Consider the following 16,102-nt stretch of genomic DNA (forward strand, 5'->3'; position numbering starts at 1 on the left):
TAAGGATTTACAAAATTGGTCAGTTTACATTTTATCATAAGGCGTTACAGGTCTTTTTTTGCATTCGGACGAGCAGGTTCAGAGGAATCTTTTCCCTGCAGCCGTCACCTTAGTGAACACTAACACTTACTCTGCACCTCAGTGACCAACTAACCCCACCACCGACGCCTCTTTGCCTGTTGAGCTGCAGCACGACCATGGACCACTTGACAGGGACAACAAGGTGGTAGCACTAACCTATCCCACCCATAGCATTCTATTTATATTAAATGTACATACTGTAACTACACTTATATATTATCAATATTCTACTATGTTAATGCTATCATACTGTAAACCAGTGTTTCCCAACCTTTTTTCCTTGAAGGCCCCTTTGCCTGTGTCTAAGACAAGCCAGGGCCCCCTACCCGAACTCCTACCCGCATACACACACAAAAAGAATAAAGTGATTAATTACAAACTTATAAGTTCAGAGGTAGTAAATAGCTACATGAATTTAAACGTGGAACAAATATATGTTTTAATTTGGATTATACAGAATTTTAATTATCCAGTTGGGTGTGTTATTAGGATTTTATACATTTAATATGATATATATATGAAATATAATTTTGGTAACCTTACAACCTCAGCCCAGGCAACATTGTGCGGACACCCTGCAATCTCTGGCTACCCCTAGTGGGGTCTGCGGACCCCAGGTTGGGAACCACTGCTGTAGACTATACTCCCTAGTCAACTGTACATATCTGTCTATACAATACTGCAAATACACTTATTTTTTATACTACTCTTATAATGTTACTGTTAATACACTGCACACCTGTACTCATACTGTACATATCTATTGTCCATAGGCTACTACATTACATACTGTTACTGTCAATATACTGCACATACCTACTGTGAACCATATATTACTACTGTCCGCACTGCTTCTGCACAATGACAATATTGTGTTGAATCTAATCTAATCTAATAATCTAATATATAGGTTTAAAAGTTTTTTGTGAAAAGAAAGGCAGACTGCCACGTGCAGTGCCTCATTTGGATGTGTTCGAAGTCTTGGAGCTTGACTTCCCTACGTTTCTCCTACAAATGGGCCTTGAGCTTGTTTGGAGGTTCTAGCAGGGGAGTGCAGCTACTTCTATACCAACGATGCTCGTCGCCGGGGAACACGTCCTCTTCCACCGAGCGCGGGGCTTCGGGAGGGACACACATGGAGCGGTGAGGGAGGAAGGGGACACCCGCCTAGCCAGCCAGATCAGCCGAATCAACCCTAGCGATCAATGGGGTGACAGATGTCGCAGCCAGATCGCCCTCACATCCATTTTACTACTACCTGAATCATGACTATTTATATCCCGCCCTCTGCACAGACTTCACGTTGACGGTGGTTTTAGTCTGACATCTTCAATCACAAAGACTGTTGCTTGTTTTACATCAAGTTAAATTATATTCTGCCAGTAGGTATGCTCCATCGACGAAAACATGGTTTTACATTTTGGTGTTGATATAGGCTAGGTTAACATACGAAACATCTGAAAAGCTGCGATAACATATCCCAGGATCCTTTGCGAGTATGTAGATATACAGCTCGCTATTGGTTTTTCTATGCTACTTTGCCCCACCCCTATTGCTGATGTCCGACCAATCTTTTACTTCGGGTAGGCTACACCTCCCACGTTACGTAAAGCCAGAGCCCGCCTACGGTCCTAAGACATTCTCTGGTAAAGCGAAAGTTTTTTAGGTTAAAGTTGCAAAGGGAGCGAACGTTTGCTCCGGTCAGAACCTTATATAACTTAAACGTAAGTAGCCTAAATTGCGTGTTGGGAATAGCCTACAATAGGATAGGGTAGACTGAGTCCAGTTGGGACGTGTACAGTTGAGACACCAACATATTTTGTTTGCACCTTGTTTATGAGCTAGTTGTGGAAAATATAAACTAGCCTAGGCTACTTATGGATATTATTGGTTGATAATAGTCTAGATAGTCAAGCTAAGGAAATGACGTGTGCCAAAGTCATCTATTTTTTGTTTGATTTTGTGTGAGCAAAACGGGTCTCTGTAGCCTACTCCGTAATTCAAACTATATCAAAACCACGACTAAACTGTTAATTATGTTCGTCTTTCTCAACTAGCTCCGACAATCAGGGAAAATGTCTGAGAAGATTGTATTGTATTATTTTGATGGAAGAGGAAAAATGGAGTCGATCAGATGGCTTCTAGCAGCTGCAGGAGTTCAGGTAGGCATGCGCCATTTTGGTAAGCTCAGCGCAACATTTCGTATACAGTTCCAATTCTATGAGCCCACCTGAACAGCTGTTTTTAACGTTGCCAGCTGTTTGTTTTTTTACTCGGTAATGAACGGCAATAACTGACAGTGTGAAAGGCCTGATTTATCTTTTTCCAAGTTTACACTGAATAAGGAGAGGTAAATAGGCCTATTATTTAGACAGAAGTAGCTATTGCACTGGTAAATAGATCACATAAATTCCCGTTGAGAGTATAGCCTACTGATAAGCTAGCTAGCAGGCAAACTAACTTAGCTAACGTTATATTATCACCATTGTTCCTTTTTCTACTTATAGGCTATACGTTAACCCTTTGTTCACGGCCTGCTTAAACACAGCATAGGCATAGGCTATTATTATCAATCACTAATAAGGTCAAGATTTCACTCAAGCGTCTGATGTAACTTAAATAAATGCAAATAGTTGGCCTAGGCTAAACACAACCGTGCTTGACACTAATTATTATCGTTTCCATGCAGTCAAAAACTCCCAATTTGTCCTGCTTGCCTATGTGAAATGCATATGACCACAGAAGTTCGTTTTCAAAAATCATTAGCCTATATACAGGCTGGAGCCAAATTAAAACATGTCTTTGTAAATGGCTTTGTAAATTAGGCTACGTTTAATTAAAAAGTGTTGCGTTTCTTCTTGCGTGCGTTCATTCTCTTATTCCCTCTCCAAAATGTTCCTGTTCTAGGCTGGCCAAGTGCATGAACCCAGCATCGGTGCGCGCGTCACATGAAACACAATTGAGACAATAGATTGACCATATTGTACAACTGCAAAGCCTTATCATAGGCATGTTATATTCATGACATGAAAAGTGGAACTTATAGAACGAAAATGAGAAATTGCGCAGTCGGCTAAACGTTTTAAACTTGCGCAAAACTGATGAACCCAGCATCGGTGCGTCGCATAAATTAAAACACAAATTGAAGCCGCACAGCTTGACCATTGGACAATCCTACCACAAAACCTTTCCATAGGCATGCAACGTTTATGACATAAAAGTGGAATATGAACGCATTTCATCACACCTGACAAATAAACATGGCTGTGGCCGCGATTTGACTGATTTATTGAGCTCTCAGCGCAGTGCTGACTTGCGCGTCTTTGATGAGCGTATACGAAGGAAAGCCCTCTAATCGGACGGGCAAGACTGACAAGGAGGCCAGCCCGTGGCTACGCGTAGCCTATGTCAAACATGTGCTTTCTCTTCGACCTCCACAAATTAAGCTACAGTTAATTCCGTTGTCGTTTGAATAAGTTTGCGATTGACAACGCGACTGACAACGTTGTGATAAATAGGCATTCTAACTTTTGCAAAGTCAACTTGAATGCATCAATTTTGAACAAAGTTGTGTAGGCTACACCGCGCCAGTTGTAGTCTGCATGAAGTTCTTGCACAAGCCACCGTTTTGATTTCCGTAGGGGAGATGCGGGCTGAACCCGCTTGAGGGAGAGAATGGGTGCTCTACACTACGCACATCTCTATGAAATAATGTAGCCTAGACTAATCCATATTTTAAATATTTTAAAAACAATCATGGAAACAATGTCAATAGGCTAGACAGATGTTGTGAGTAGGCCTAATGCAGGAATGGACGTTACAGTTATTCAGTAACTATAACGAATTACTGAAATTTAAATTGTAATGTGTTACCTTTAGACTACTTCGTTTCCCAATAAAGTAACGAAATTACAGTAACACGTTACCCCCAACACTGGCCTATTGAACTTTGGTGGATGATGGACAGATGTCAGTGCCCTAGCCTAATTTAGCCTCGGAAATAATTCTACATTGTCTTTATACAATATGTTTAACTGGTCTAGACATGGTGTGGTCTATTGGGTTTCACGTAATTTCAATATACAGCTTTACAGAATAAATATTGTTAACATGTAAGGATCAGCGCCATAGGATTCCCACGGTAGCCAGCGTCTGTGACGACACCTGAGCTTACCAAAATGGCGCCCATAGAGTCATAGAACTTACTTAAACATATCCAATGTATTCTCCTGCCAGTTATCTATCTTGCTCTGTTCTAGAATCTTTGCTGTAGACTATCACTGTATTGTTGTAATGATTTTGTTTTTGTTTTCATTTTATAGTTCGAAGAGGTACTACTGACAAAAAGGGAGCAGTATGTGAAACTTCTGAATGGTAGGACAAAGTATGACCAAAGATCCTTTAACCCTCTCTGGTATGACCATTTAATATGACAAAATTCACCTAATATAATAGGTTAGGTCACTGAGCAAACAATGTGTGCAACACAACAGACACACACACACACACCGCCGTTCCAGTGTTACCGGAGGGCTGAGGGTTATTTCACAAAGGCAGAATTAAGACATCCAAGATAAGTGATAAAGCGAGGTTTGACATAGCGTTGTCTGGTCATCCTAGCTAAACTCGTTTCACTAACGCCAATCCAAGATGAGTAGGAGCAACTATGTCAAGCCAGGTGTATTCAGGATGTGTTCGCGTTCTCGTTTCTGCTCCAAAATGCCCACGGTTGGAATAAAAAAGACGCGGAAAATAGCGTCATTCACACAAAGTGAACAACCGCTTTTGATATAGACTAACCATGAAGTAAAGTTGTCCTTTTTGGAATGGGGAATCATGGCTATTTCTGTAAAACAGCGTGAGTAGGCGTGGTAGACCAACTGAATGCAAATTTACGTATGCACCCACGTGTGAGTGCTTTCTTGTCTTGGCACGCAACGTCATTAAGAACGCGCTTGCCTCTGCAAAGATGCACATAGATATAACTTAAAGGATAATTCCGGTGTGATTTTGACCTAAAGTGTGTTGAAACATGATAACGAGTGTGAATGTATGTCTCATAGCTCACCTCGGCTTGTCCCCTGCACTCAGAAATCTGGCGCTAGTTAGCCAATGCTACCAACACAGTCGTTGTGGTGCCTCGGGCATCGGCCTAGCCATGCAAATAAATCATTGTTTTACACCATTTACGAGGCTCAAAGTAGCTCCATACTTCATTGGTAGACTTCAGAGGGCCTTGCCATTTAAAACGAGACATAGAGAACTTTTGAAAAAGCACTGGTAGTTTATTTACAAGACGATTTATACAGACAGTACCTTAAGGAATTTTACCGTTAGACGCCATCTTGAATTTAGTCACGATAAGTCAAGCGATGAGTACGAATGAACAGGTATGATAAGGGATCAGATTCCAAAAATAATTCCGTGGAAATGCATGGATTCCAGTTGCTGCTACTGGAAGAAACGGGAATCCATGCATTTCCACTGAATTATTTTGGAATCTGATCCCTTATCATACCTGTTCATTCTTACCGCCGCCTACATATCGCGGACTAAATTCAAGATGGCTGCAAACGCTAAACTTCGTGAAAATACTGTCTGCATAAATCGTCTTGTAAGTACTGTAAACTACCAGTGCTTTTTCAAAGTTCTCAATGTCTCGTTTTAAATGTCAGGGCCCTCGGAAGTCTACCAATGAAGTGTGGAGATACATTGAGTCTCTTAAATGGTGTAAAACAGTGATTTATTTGCATGGCTAGCCCGATGCCAAAGCACCACCACTGAAAAAGCTGTTGGTGGCATCGGCTAACTAGCGCCAGATTTCTGAGTGCAGGGGACAAGCAAGGTGAGCTATGAGACATATGTTCACACTCGGTATCATGTTTCAACACACTTTAGGTCAATATCACACCGGAATTCTCCTTTAATATTATAGTTGAAAATACCTCCGAGAACTTGCCCCTCCACTTCCAATCAACTACAGTAGGCTATTCATCAAACGTCTATCAAAATAAGCAAACAATAAGTACCTAGGCCTATGTTAATAATTATAAGGTTATCACAATTAAAATAATAACTATATGGTAGTAGGCAGACAATCTGTTTTGTTTTGCGAGCAAATACATTAAGCAAATAGTTTATAAATGGAATAAAGCTCCTTAAAAATGAGCACGGAGGTCTGATGTGAATGACATCTAGCTGAACCAATAAGACAACATAATTAGCCTACCATTAGAATTAACTTAGCTTGGCCTAGGTGCAGAGAATAAATCCCCATAGTAATTTATGTGCCATCTCTTTTGTGAAACCAAGTCAAGGCTAAATTCATCCAGGATAACCTAAAAATCCCAGCTTAATCCCTTATCTAGGTTTTGTGAAATACCCCTTGGATATACGGTTTCTGAGATTCTGAATTTCCAGGGCGGAGTTTAGCGTGAATATTTATGAACGGAGGATGTCGTGCGCGAGTGCCTAGACGCCCATTGCTGAAGCGTGAATGAAATGGAACTGAAAATGTTGTCAAAGAAAGGGATGTGCCGAGCGAGGCTTTTGAAACAGTGGCGCTTCTACAGCCAAACTGGTTTGATGCTTCGAAGCTATTGACACACTACTCCACAACGCCATCTGGTGGTCAATAAAAATCCCTACACCGACATTACAGACATGCATGTATTTGCAGAAATGCACGAAAACTCAAATACAACTGTTTTTATTTCAGAATATGATTTGTTCTGCTGTGCTGGCGCTTAATCGGCTCTTTTTACTGAATACATCCCCATCTTTGGAAAATGTACGTTTAAAACTATGAACTTTAGCATATCTGCCTGCATTTGTTGGACTTGAACCGCGAACAGTAGCCTATTAGTCGAGCGCGCAGTCAACCGAGCTAAAAGCTCCTTCATAGGCATTACTCTTGACGTTGTTTAGGCTACTAATGTAGGCTACATATAGCCTAGCATACTGGCTAAAGTTACATATGGAACAGATGTGCCCGTAAGAGCCTGATATATACTGGCCAGAGCATGAAGATGGGGGATACACAGACTTGTATGTTAGACATTATGTATATAATTATTTAATGCATTAACAGTTTACCTATTTGGGTGAGTCTGCGCTGTGTTTTGAGACCTGCATGACGTGTCAGTGAGGTAACGAAGCTTCGTTTCAATAGGTCACGTGACAACCTCATTTCAAGATTGGCTCCGGAGCAGTGTTTTGAACAGGGGGTCAGGATTTGAAGGGTTAGCTTCAGCAACTTAGCATGGCATTTGGCTGCCGACATTTTTGAAAACATGGCGTTTACATGGTTGCAACCGGCACCAGTTTTTACATGCTGATTGGTAGATGACAGCTCATGCACGAGTTTAGTGTTGGGCACGAGCGTCCTCGCGCGTCCATGTTGGTTTGCATTTCTGGAAGACGACAAATAAAACAACTAACTACTTGGATTAAGCTACTGATACTTGACTTAAAGCCTACATGGTTTAGGCTGTATTACCGGACTTTGTGGTAAATAAAAGAAAAATGTTAATGTTGTCATATTAGGCTATTATTTGCCGTATATGCGGGGTGACAAGTAATTACCTTAAAGTAACTGACTATGACCATACACTTTGGCAGATGCATAGCAATGACCTATATCCAATTATTAGCCTACTCATTGCGTTGTGTATGAAGACTATTTTAAAACGCACAGCCTGTAGTTCTGTAGAACGCAACGTCTGGATTATATAACCTATGTCTCCCCAAGTGATTTAAAACGAAACAAATGTCAATGACTTATTTCGTTTGCTTTCTTGCAACATTGACATGATTATGCTATGCATTTGATTTAAATGTTCAGGCTGCCAGTCGAGGCAAAAGCCAAATGTCCAACAACAGTTGCAGACTCTATGCCTGCTCGAACCACAATACCCGAGGGATGTGCGCTTCTATCGGAAGTTTAACTTGCGTTGGCTTCATTTCGTTTGCCTGCAAATGTAGCCTAGGCTTAACAAGCTGCAAATTCACACTGGGTGCAGCAAAAATCCCAGCTATCCACAAGTTTCTTTCATCGCATGTCTACTTAATTAAGTCATTTTCGTTGGATAGCCTATTGCGTAATACAACCTATCCAAATATAGCATTTAGGGATCATTATTTGTGTAGCCTAATGTGACTCAATATTGATTCGTACGTTTATTATCACAATATGAACATCACATTAAATAACCCAGGACTTCAGAGACAGGGCAAACTTCTACCACCATTCCCAAAATGTTATCCTAAACAATTAAATACATTTGCGCTTATAACGAGGTGAAGCGCGTTCCCGAATAACTTATTTTCCTATGAGGGAATGTCCAATCTTCATCAACGACATACCGTTGTACCTTACGTTGTCCCTGTCTGTAACGTGGAATCTAATAGGCTAATTCTAGCTACGAACACCCATGAAACGCCATTTTTGTAAAGATCAATTTCAAACTTTTTTGGCTGAAGTAGCTAGCCTAGCATGGGGTTGCCAGGAAAAATAGGCTTTATTGAAATGGTAAAAAAGTTATTGTATTTTATTTAAACGCCTTTCTCTGTTAATGGACAAGAGCATACTGACATTGCATGACACACAGCACAGGCATACATCACTGTCAAGAACATTATGGCTACACTACAGAAAAAATGCGGCAAAATGTCGCAAACCACAGATTGATACGCAATGAACGCAAACAAAGTAACCGTCTGCTATCTGACGCTACACCAGTAAGGTAACAAAGTTGCTGTAGCCTTGCACCGAAATCGACGGTGAACACGTGAAATATAAAACTGTTGAACACCAACAAAGAAGAGAAAGAACGCTCTGAGGAGGCCACTGAAACAGGCACGCAAAGACACAGATGAATAAGTTCATCTACCTCGGTGAAGAGAGCTCTTGTTTGTGGATGGAGCACTCAATATCCATGCCACCTTTCACCGTGGTGCACCGAGACTCCCCGATAACACTATGCATCATTTTAAGCTGAAGATTGAGGCGGCCCATGTTTAGCTCCTTGGGAAACTCACGGTAATATTCAGCTACTTAATATGGCATATTGTCGTACAAGCTAGCGTCATAGGATATCTCCCTCAGGTTTGTGTTGTTAATTTGTTTAGTTTTTGTTTAGATCTCCCAGGTCTAATGTAACATTTTTAGTGCATAATAGAATAATAGACAGGGGGACGGAGAGCTTCTTTTTTTTTCTGATAGTGAGTGGTATGACATAAATACGCGTGCTTTCCTGCAGGGGGTGCTGCCGCACCCCCACTTCCCACGGCTATGCTTGATGGTAGTCCTAGCCCTTGCTAGGCTATTATGTTTTTATCGTTTTGATTGTAGCCTAGTAGTCCGGCAGCCAAATGCCATCATTTAGGTGAACCTGGTTTTGTCGGTTAAAGTTTTTTTTTTTTTGCTGTTTCTTGCTGTCAAGGGGTAACTCAATAAGATTAGTGAGGGTGCCCGGTGATATCCCTTGGGCAATTCTCGATATTAAGCCTTTCTTGTCCAATGTGTTGAATATAAGGTGAGGCACCACAGGTGAATAGGGTAAAAAAAAACTAGCAGATATCACTATGAAACTTTCCCAGTTGATTACTTACATTAATATGGAAAAGAAATGTATTACAAGTTATCTGTAATATAAAGTTTAAATATGCAAATTAAGCATAATCTAATTAAATATGTGCTGATTTGCATAAAGTAAAAAAAAAACTAAATCGGAACATTGGATGATGCCAGGTTCAAAATTACTTTCATTGTGTTGACATATTAGATGAAAAGTCTTTTACACAGGGAATTTTAGATATCTCTTTTATTTATTCCGTAAATCAGAAAATGCTGCCAATAGCCTTTAAAAAAATAAATGTTTGCCATGTTTTTAGGAATAAAATGTAATATAAAAAGGCTAGGAATAACATATCAACAAACCCCTCTGTAGAAGCCTTCTAAATATAGTTAGGTATAAGACTGGAAAGTTTGGTGTATGTAGGTGCTTCTGAAGTGCCGATTTCATTCTCAGAGTGGGAGAGGAAACTAATCTACGGGTGCTAATGCTAGCAGCATCTCAATAGCACGCCTCTTAGGTGTGGATTGAGGTTTACCAGAGACTTTCTAATGAGGAGTCACAACACTCAAAAAATCCTCCATAGAAATGCATGGGGTAAGTTTGTAACGCCAATATGGCAGTTGTCTACACATATCCGACCCCTTTCATGTGTTGTGATCTCACTGCTGGAGCAAGGTTGGTGTTGTGAAGTCTTGCGCACGCCAAAATAGATGCCCGATAAGTGCCCAAAAAGTGATACAATATGGCTGCTGAGTGGAAGGACTTACTGCATGTATGCTATGTAAATGATTACTGTTAGCCTAAACTGCACTCTTTTAGCTGATTTCTACAGGGTGTCTGTTCTACTGTTCTAATCCTATGTATAAAATATACATTTATTTTTATTCTTTATTGCAGTAGTAGTCTATGCTCAGAGCCTAAACTCGCCATTCAAAAAAAGAGAATATTCATTTTTAAGTAGGCTATTGAAGTATATGGAGCCTGAAGCTTAAGGAATACTTCAGTTGGAAATTCAACTGCCATTTGAAGAAAGATTCATTGATTCGTTACTAAGCCCAACCAGTCTACCAGAAAATGTCAAACTTGCACCAAACTACATTTTGGAGATGATCAGATGTGGCTGCAAGAGTGAAAATCCTTGTAGCTCTAACAGATGCAGTTGCCAGGTTAATGGTGCCTTGCACAATATTCTCTGCATGCTTTAGGGTAGGATGAGCCAGAACTGGACAATTATCAGAACTAATACTAGGAAAAGTGTACATATTCAGAATTATTACAGGCAATATCTGAAATTATAAATTCATTATTTGACATAGAAAAGGGTTACATTTTCCCAATTTGAATGCATGAAGTATTGTCTGAATAACTATCACACTGCAAACTGTATTTTAGTACATTCTATTTGAGTTGATTATTTGCTTTTCCTATTTTTTTTTTTTCTTCATGATTTCGGCACATATGGCTTTAATGGTTAATGTAGGACATAGCCTACATCAGATTGACCCACTGTATAGCCTACAACACAAATGTCTGTGCAATAAATAGCCCATGTTACACGTCTGTGTATGTCCTAACTGAACAAATGGCATCCTGTCATTGCCCTCATGCACATGTGATATGTTATTCTGAGACATAATCCATAGGAATTACTACACATAACTAAACACAAAAAGTTGTGAACACAATTTATTGTATTAGTTATTTACAGCCAGGGCAAATAAACTGTCCTTCAGTGTCAGGCCAGTTCACACATTCAATCAGCAATCACATTTTATCTTCAAGACAAAAAACATTGGCTTGACGTCAGTATTAACTCAAAGTTGTTAAAAAAAAAAAAAACAATATTATCATACCAAAATACCCCCAGAGTATTGTGTGCAAGGATAAGGATATACAAAATAAAGTTTGGGTAATCAGCCGTCAAAAGGCAGAAATGGGGTGCCCTGTCTATCTATTGTACAGCAGTTAATTCTTTTCAATTTTGTAAGAGGGACTCTGGCCAAGTTAGCCTAATATTCTTAGGGAATAGAACATAACAGCAGATTTGGTCGAAAATGTAAATTCATAGGCATGCATATAGAACAGCATGATATGAGCCCGCTGGCATCAAATACATGAGTGGAGTGGTGTGTTTTGGTGAGTGCTGGTGAACATATTTTCATCACAGCAGGCAACTAAGTAACTTGTCATCTTGATAATATGATACACTACAATAAGAAAGCAACATAATTCTGTTGTCTGTTTCTCTGTTCCTACCTGAACAGTAAACTTTCAAAGCGATAAGACCTGCTCAAAATGCCATTAACTCTATTAAGAGTTTATGGGCTTTCAAAATGATTTTGGAAACGTTATTTTAAGGTAAAAACTCTTCAGGGGTCCTTTATGCATCACATGACTCATTTGGGGTTTGAGGGGCCAGTTTACTACCTGTTAAATCAGCCCATATGTAGTCATTCACCTCAATGTGATGAACTTTTTACGTTATAGTCCCAAAAACGTGTTAAAATTGCTGTAGTCTTCTAGCTTCTTTACCAACATTTTCAGTTCAATTTGAGTTACGCTTCATGAATGCTCTCTAGGCGCGTGCGCACGACAACCTCCGTTTATAAATATTCACGCTCCACCCGACTCCAACCATGGAAACTCAGAATCTCAGAAACCGTATATCTGGTAACACCGCCTCGGTCTATGTGAAAAGGACAGGCGTTCCGCGAATTTGGTACATAATTTTGCGGGGATTTTGGCAGTGTGTAAGGGCCTACAGACTAGTAGGCCTATGGCTACGAATCTGAAAGGGGGGAAAAGGCAGGATCATAAACTGCATACTGGATTTTCGAACTTCACAGACAAAAGGCTATTATAAAATAGGCTCATGAGAAACCATTGTTATTGTTATTTGTCAGTGTTTGTTTATTTTAACCCTTTTAAATCTAAATGAGATATGCTAACTCTAATGTGGTCAGATCTGAGTATAATTACTGTGGACACACTTTTCCTTGGGCACTTGGCCTACTTACTGACAAATTAAGTATAGGCTATTGAGCATTTTATATATTCATAAATGTTGTTCCAAGATGCACTTGCATGGCATTAGAATATTGGGTTACGATTTGGTTTCATGTTGCCTATTTAAGAATGTTGTTGTTTTATTTATAATGTAGTTTATTATAATAATAATAATAATAATAATAATAAACAAACTATCACAAAAGTGAGGCAGTAGTTGCTAAAAGCAGCTTTTAAGTCTAATTAATTGAAATTAATACAATGTTTGGCATTGAATCCAAGGTATGTTTCACATTTGTTGTACATCAGCCTGGCATGAATCTGGAAAGGGCTGTTTTTCATGTAACATGTGTACGTGTGTGTGTGTGTGTGTGTGTGTGTGTGTGTGTGTGCGCGGCGTCTGTGGCCAGATCAAGCTCTGATGTTTGAGCAGGTGCCCCTAGTTGAAATGGATGGCTTGCAGCTTGTTCAGAGTAAAGCCATCATGAATTACATTGCGGAAAAATACAAACTCAGTGGGAAAGATCTCAAAGAGCGTGCCATGTAAGTATTTAATCTTTGCTGGTTTATTATACATTATTATACGGTTTATTATACATTATATATATATATATATATCCATTTTAGAATTTACATTGTTATACATATCCATGTTCACATATATCACTTCCAAGGTTAACTTTCTCAGCAATGTTCAATTTCAAGACATAATATAAGAGTAGGTTCCACTTCAAAAATAAACTCGTCTACCAAAGTCTAAAAGTGCAATGTGCAAATACTAATGTGCAAAAATGCAATGTGCAAATACCAATGTGCAAAAAAATGCAATGTGCAAATATTACTTAAATTACATCTAAAGTGTAGCGACTTGATCCAAAAAGCCAAGCAGTCGCTGAGAGGCTAAGGTATGGGTGTAGCTGATTGTATGACGCGCTGTACCAAACAAAATATCCGCTGAGATCCAGATGCGTTTGATGGGTTTATTGAAAAAGGTAGTCCAACTTAATCCAGTAATCCAGTAATAATAACGTGCTCAAAGTAAAAAGAATCACAGCGTAGGCTAAACAGAGTTCAACAGCGGAGCAGTGTAACAGCGGTCAACAAGAAATACGGCCTCACCGTAACTCACCCTCTTAGGCTACTTCCGCCCGTGTCTGTGCACCTGCCATTAAATTAATTAAATGTTACCGCCCCCAATTACGGTGATATGCAAATTAAACAAAAACTAACGAAATATAATAACCCAAGTAACCCAAATATAAACCATTAAACCATATTACTTAACATTACATAATAATCAGATTGTATATAATAATAATAATAATAAACACCTTCATGGCTCCTACATAAGTCTATACATTACAAACAACAATGTCCATATGCAGTCCAATTCTAGTCCCATGCTCACATCTCATACCAATATTCACATATAACATATCCAAGATTCACATATCATCAGTAACTCCAATATCAATATTAATCCAATATTAATCAGCACACATCTTACATATCAGGTTCATATATCATAAATACCAGTGTGCAAATATGCATTGTGCAAATACCAAAAGATTTTCACAAAAATACACTTAAATCTTCGTTGATATAACATAACTTTAGTCATGGCATGAACTTTGCAAGGAGTGGTAAACCATGGTGGTAGTATTGAGTAAATGCTCTCACTAATAATGAGTTGAATTTTTTCACCACCAGGATTGACATGTACACTGAAGGCCTGAATGATCTGATGGAGATGAGAATGATATTGCCATTCAAAAAGCCAGATGAAAAACAGGCCCACATAGGTGTTATACAGGGCAAAGCCACCAGCCGTTACTTCCCTGTATATGAAAAGGTATAAGAAGTAGAAGTAGACTTTGACTCTTTTTTGGCACTAAATGCCAGTACAGGATAAAAGGTAAATTATCATATGTTGGTGTTGTGTCTTTCTGGCAGGCTCTGAACAATTCACAGTACCTTGTGGGGAACCAGTTTAGTCGTGCTGATGTTCATTTAATGGAAGCCACTCTGATGTTGGAGGAGCTATTTCCTACTATTCTTTCAACTTTTCCTAATTTGAAGGTGAAACTCCCAATAACTGTCGCTTTAATTAATGTCATATTAAAGTAGAACATGTAGCATTCAAACCAGCATTTTTTAACCAACAACATAGAAAAAGATTATCTCTGTCAGAAATGTCTACATATAGAACCTGTTGGTGCACATAATGCAACAATTTGGCTTAGATGAAACCATAAAAATGCATCCACAGTCAGTCTCAGGAGGTACACGCTTGCTCGCTCATGTGCTGCTTTGCAATGCAGAGTGTATTTCCATTTCTGAATTATGATTGAAAACACGTTCTTGTGTGTCACAGGCATTTCAGGGGAAGATGAGAAGCCTGCCAACAATCAGCAAATTCCTCCAGCCTGGAAGTCAGAGGAAGCCCCAACCAGATGATGTTTATGTCAAAACTGTTATGGAGGTCCTCAACATTCAGATACCTTGAGAGGGAACTAACAGTACTTTGACTGAGACAAAATCAATATAATATAGGGGTAAAAATAAATGATTCCTACTGAATGATCAAATTGAGCCAATTGTAGCAAAACTCAACTCGACATAAAAAAAATCTATCGAAGTAATATATTCATGTTAAAGCTTATTCATCAAGATAATAATGATTCCAGGTCAGAGGAAGGTGGTAACTTGTTGTACAATGTTACACAGCTCCTTGGCCTAGTTAATGTGGCAGAGGTTAAGAACACTTTGGACTTTGTACCCTGGTGCATCCTGGGAAAAAAAGGCTGGAGTTCTGCCTAAGCTGTCCCTGGTTTGATTTTCTATTACATTCCCATTTGCTGAAATAAAGCGCTTATTGAAAAATAAGTCTCAAAGTCTCATGTTCTGATTTGCATACTCAGAGGCAATTTAAATGTAGAATAACGTTTGTTGGTATGACATAATCATCATATAAAAGGAGAAAACTTAAAGAAAGGAAAAATATGTACCGGTACCATAAAGCAGTGACTTGTTCATTTGGAAGGCAAAATAGCTGATTATTATGTAGTTCATTGAGTCAGTGTTATAGGGACGTTCATAATTTTATGGTAAACTGCTGACGTCTTCAACTGTATAACAAAAACTTTCACTACAAGAGAAGTGCAAGTCTGTCAAGAAGACACACTTGAATTGAAAACCTTATTTGCACTGTGTAGAAAACACTGCCAAAATAAACAGTGGCAATAATGCATTGGGTGCTTATTTCCCATTTACACCAGATAACAGGATAACGAGTGGTGTAGTCTACTCTATGTGATACACAGGACTACACAGTATACCCACTTAAAATGCATCACCATTTCAGTATACCCACTTAAAATAGGCAAGGTTACGTATTAACATTTGGGGTTGATCACAGTATGCCCACTCCAGCTAAC

The 16,102-nt window shown here is 39.2% G+C and overlaps 1 protein-coding gene across 5 annotated transcripts; it reads left to right on the plus strand.

The window, feature by feature from the left end:
- The first annotated feature begins 1,699 nt into the window (after positions 1-1,699).
- Positions 1,700-15,551, plus strand: gsta.1 (glutathione S-transferase, alpha tandem duplicate 1). 5 transcript variants are annotated; one of them, XM_048268979.1, is made up of 7 exons: positions 1,700-1,805; positions 2,139-2,243; positions 4,404-4,455; positions 13,076-13,208; positions 14,376-14,517; positions 14,619-14,744; positions 15,040-15,551. In XM_048268979.1, the coding sequence occupies exons 2-7, from the start codon at positions 2,157-2,159 to the stop codon at positions 15,169-15,171; spliced, it is 672 nt and encodes a 223-aa protein (XP_048124936.1). In that variant the 5' UTR covers positions 1,700-1,805; positions 2,139-2,156; the 3' UTR covers positions 15,172-15,551. The 5 variants fall into 5 exon arrangements, with proteins under 5 accessions (XP_048124936.1, XP_048124939.1, XP_048124941.1 ...); XM_048268982.1 differs by lacking the exon at positions 13,076-13,208 and having other exon boundaries at positions 4,404-4,465; XM_048268984.1 differs by lacking the exon at positions 13,076-13,208.
- The last annotated feature ends 551 nt before the right edge of the window (positions 15,552-16,102 follow it).

This window comes from Alosa alosa, chromosome 18 (assembly GCF_017589495.1).
Source record: "Alosa alosa isolate M-15738 ecotype Scorff River chromosome 18, AALO_Geno_1.1, whole genome shotgun sequence".
NCBI lineage: Eukaryota > Metazoa > Chordata > Actinopteri > Clupeiformes > Clupeidae > Alosa > Alosa alosa.